Source organism: Camelina sativa, chromosome 10 (assembly GCF_000633955.1).
Source record: "Camelina sativa cultivar DH55 chromosome 10, Cs, whole genome shotgun sequence".
NCBI lineage: Eukaryota > Viridiplantae > Streptophyta > Magnoliopsida > Brassicales > Brassicaceae > Camelina > Camelina sativa.
Window position 1 is genome coordinate 14842318 of NC_025694.1, and position 2811 is coordinate 14845128.

Consider the following 2811-nt stretch of genomic DNA (forward strand, 5'->3'; position numbering starts at 1 on the left):
TTTTAGTCTAGAAATAATTTGAAAATTGGCCTCACGTCTAAGCGCAGCATAGTCCGATTTTCTTGACGGCTAAGTGTGTCCATCTCACTTGATGTTTCCTCTTAATTCCACCATAAGCTTCCCAATCCTAGTTAAATTTAAATATTATCATTTTGCGAGTGGGTGTTGATATACCTACTTACATTAAAAATTTATAAATATATACTAAAAGTTAAACTTATATATATTTAATTAATACAAATGATAGTTTGCTTTTATCATTTTACAATTAAAAAAATAATAATTAAGAAAAATGATGAGAAAATTGATGCCCCATCGTCACCATGCCACCACCGTAAATCGGAGCTCCTCCGCTTCCACTTCCAGCTCCACCAGCTCCTCCACCTTCCTTATCGCCTTGTCTCCCGGCCGTAGTCGTCTTCTCGCCTTCAACCTCCCTATACTTTTGCAGATAGATCTTGAGAGGTTCCACGTAGTCCTCAAACCCTAGCGTAGTCATCGCCCAGAGAAGATCATCTCCGTTGATCGTCTTCCTCTTCTCTCTCTGACACTTGTCGGAAGCCTCACCGGTGATGAAACTTATGAACTCTGATACACACTCTTGAACCGTTTCTTTAGCGTCCTTGGAGATTTTTGCGTTCGCCGGAAGTGCTTTCTTCATGATCCTGCTAACGTTTGCGATCGGTAGGAACCTGTCTTGCTCACGCGTCGAAGCATTCCCGCCGTCCTTGTGTCCTCCTGAATCGTTGTCCGAATCCGCCATCTTAGATCGAGGAGACAAAAAGGGTGGGAGAAAGAGAGATAGATGTTTTGGGTCCGTTGGATCAGAGAGGATAACAATCGTATCGTGATGACACGTGGGCTGTTATCGGTCGTTTGTTTGTCGANATAATAATTAAGAAAAATGATGAGAAAATTGATGCCCCATCGTCACCATGCCACCACCGTAAATCGGAGCTCCTCCGCTTCCACTTCCAGCTCCACCAGCTCCTCCACCTTCCTTATCGCCTTGTCTCCCGGCCGTAGTCGTCTTCTCGCCTTCAACCTCCCTATACTTTTGCAGATAGATCTTGAGAGGTTCCACGTAGTCCTCAAACCCTAGCGTAGTCATCGCCCAGAGAAGATCATCTCCGTTGATCGTCTTCCTCTTCTCTCTCTGACACTTGTCGGAAGCCTCACCGGTGATGAAACTTATGAACTCTGATACACACTCTTGAACCGTTTCTTTAGCGTCCTTGGAGATTTTTGCGTTCGCCGGAAGTGCTTTCTTCATGATCCTGCTAACGTTTGCGATCGGTAGGAACCTGTCTTGCTCACGCGTCGAAGCATTCCCGCCGTCCTTGTGTCCTCCTGAATCGTTGTCCGAATCCGCCATCTTAGATCGAGGAGACAAAAGGGTGGGAGAAAGAGAGATAGATGTTTTGGGTCCGTTGGATCAGAGAGGATAATAATCGTATCGTGATGACACGTGGGCTGTTATCGGTCGTTTGTTTGTCGATAAGATTAGTACAAGTGGATGTTATTTGGATAGAAAAAGAGATTTGATAACCGGTTCTGTTTATTTCGGTTTGGCTTTTTGATAAAAACTTGAGTTTTGGTTATATATGTATCTCAAGTGGACCTTCCATCTGTTGGAAAAAAAATGCTTTCTCCTTTGAGAAGAGTGGTATAGAAAGAAGAATGAGGGAGAGAGCCACATATTTCACTTTGGCTTCTCTAGTTTTTTGCAAGGCAAGTGACTTTATGTTTTATGAGAATTAATTTCCCAAAAATTACCAGTTAACTAAATCAGTTTAGTATATGTTACCAATTCATAACTACCACACGCATTTCTATGATTTCTCTAGCATCTGAGAATCATAATACACAAAGCATACGCCAAATGAACTCTCTGACCTTACTCAGTCCCGTCTCAATATCTTTTTGGACCCTAGGTAAACCAAAAAATTTGGACTCTTTTCACACTAATTTTTTTTTTTTGGTCCCCTTTGGTAGAAGGAAATTTTCTGAATTTTGGGTTAGTCCCTTGGCCTTTGCCCCTCTCTCGGCCCCCATGAGCCGGGCCTGACCTTACTTATATGTGGGAGCTTAACCATAATACACAAATACAAATACTTAACGCGGCTACAACAAAATAACATGTCTCATTATCTTCACTACAGGAATTAAGGGTATTAATAGCATTACATTATAGCGTTTTTTATTTTTATACTATAATTGAGTATAAAGAAACTATAGATAGCGTTTGCCAAAAGGTAAACGCTATGGTAGGTTGTGCGCGGAAAATTATTTTAGAGTGGCGCTTAGTGTTGGTTCTATTATAGCATAGGTAAACTTAAAACGTTATTGTAGGTTAACCCGGGAACCAAATTTGTCATTGGCTCCAAAATTGAAAGAAAAAGACAAAAAAAAAACATGAGTTAAAAAAAGAAAAGAAAAGGTTTTTTAATTAGGTTTTTCTTTTCTCCATCTCGTCTCTATTCTCTCGTCTCTCTTCATCTCTGAAAGTCGAAATCTGAAACACCATAGATCCCAATTAGCTTGATTCTTCCACTATCGATCCCGCTAAGTCTAATCCCTCTCATATCAATCGCCGAATTTGATTCATAAGGTAAAAAATATGTATGGGTTTTATTTTTCTAAACGATTTAGTTTTTATTTCGTGTTGGGTTTGCTCTGTTTCAGTTGTTTCTGAAGTAATTGGGTTTTGGATTGATGTTTGTATGATTGGAATCGATTTCTTCTTATGTGAGTTTGGTGTTCGACTTTCAATCTGTGTTTTTGCTCTGCGTTTAGATTCTGTATGAAGCT

General features: G+C 40.4%; 2 protein-coding genes across 2 annotated transcripts; both read right to left on the bottom strand.

The window, feature by feature from the left end:
• LOC104718981 (nuclear transcription factor Y subunit B-3) lies at positions 204–856 on the bottom strand. The gene has a single exon (XM_010436810.2). The coding sequence runs from the start codon at positions 761–763 to the stop codon at positions 284–286; it is 480 nt and encodes a 159-aa protein (XP_010435112.1). The 5' UTR covers positions 764–856; the 3' UTR covers positions 204–283.
• LOC104718980 (nuclear transcription factor Y subunit B-3-like) lies at positions 896–1568 on the bottom strand. Its single transcript, XM_010436809.2, has one exon. The coding sequence runs from the start codon at positions 1373–1375 to the stop codon at positions 896–898; it is 480 nt and encodes a 159-aa protein (XP_010435111.1). The 5' UTR covers positions 1376–1568.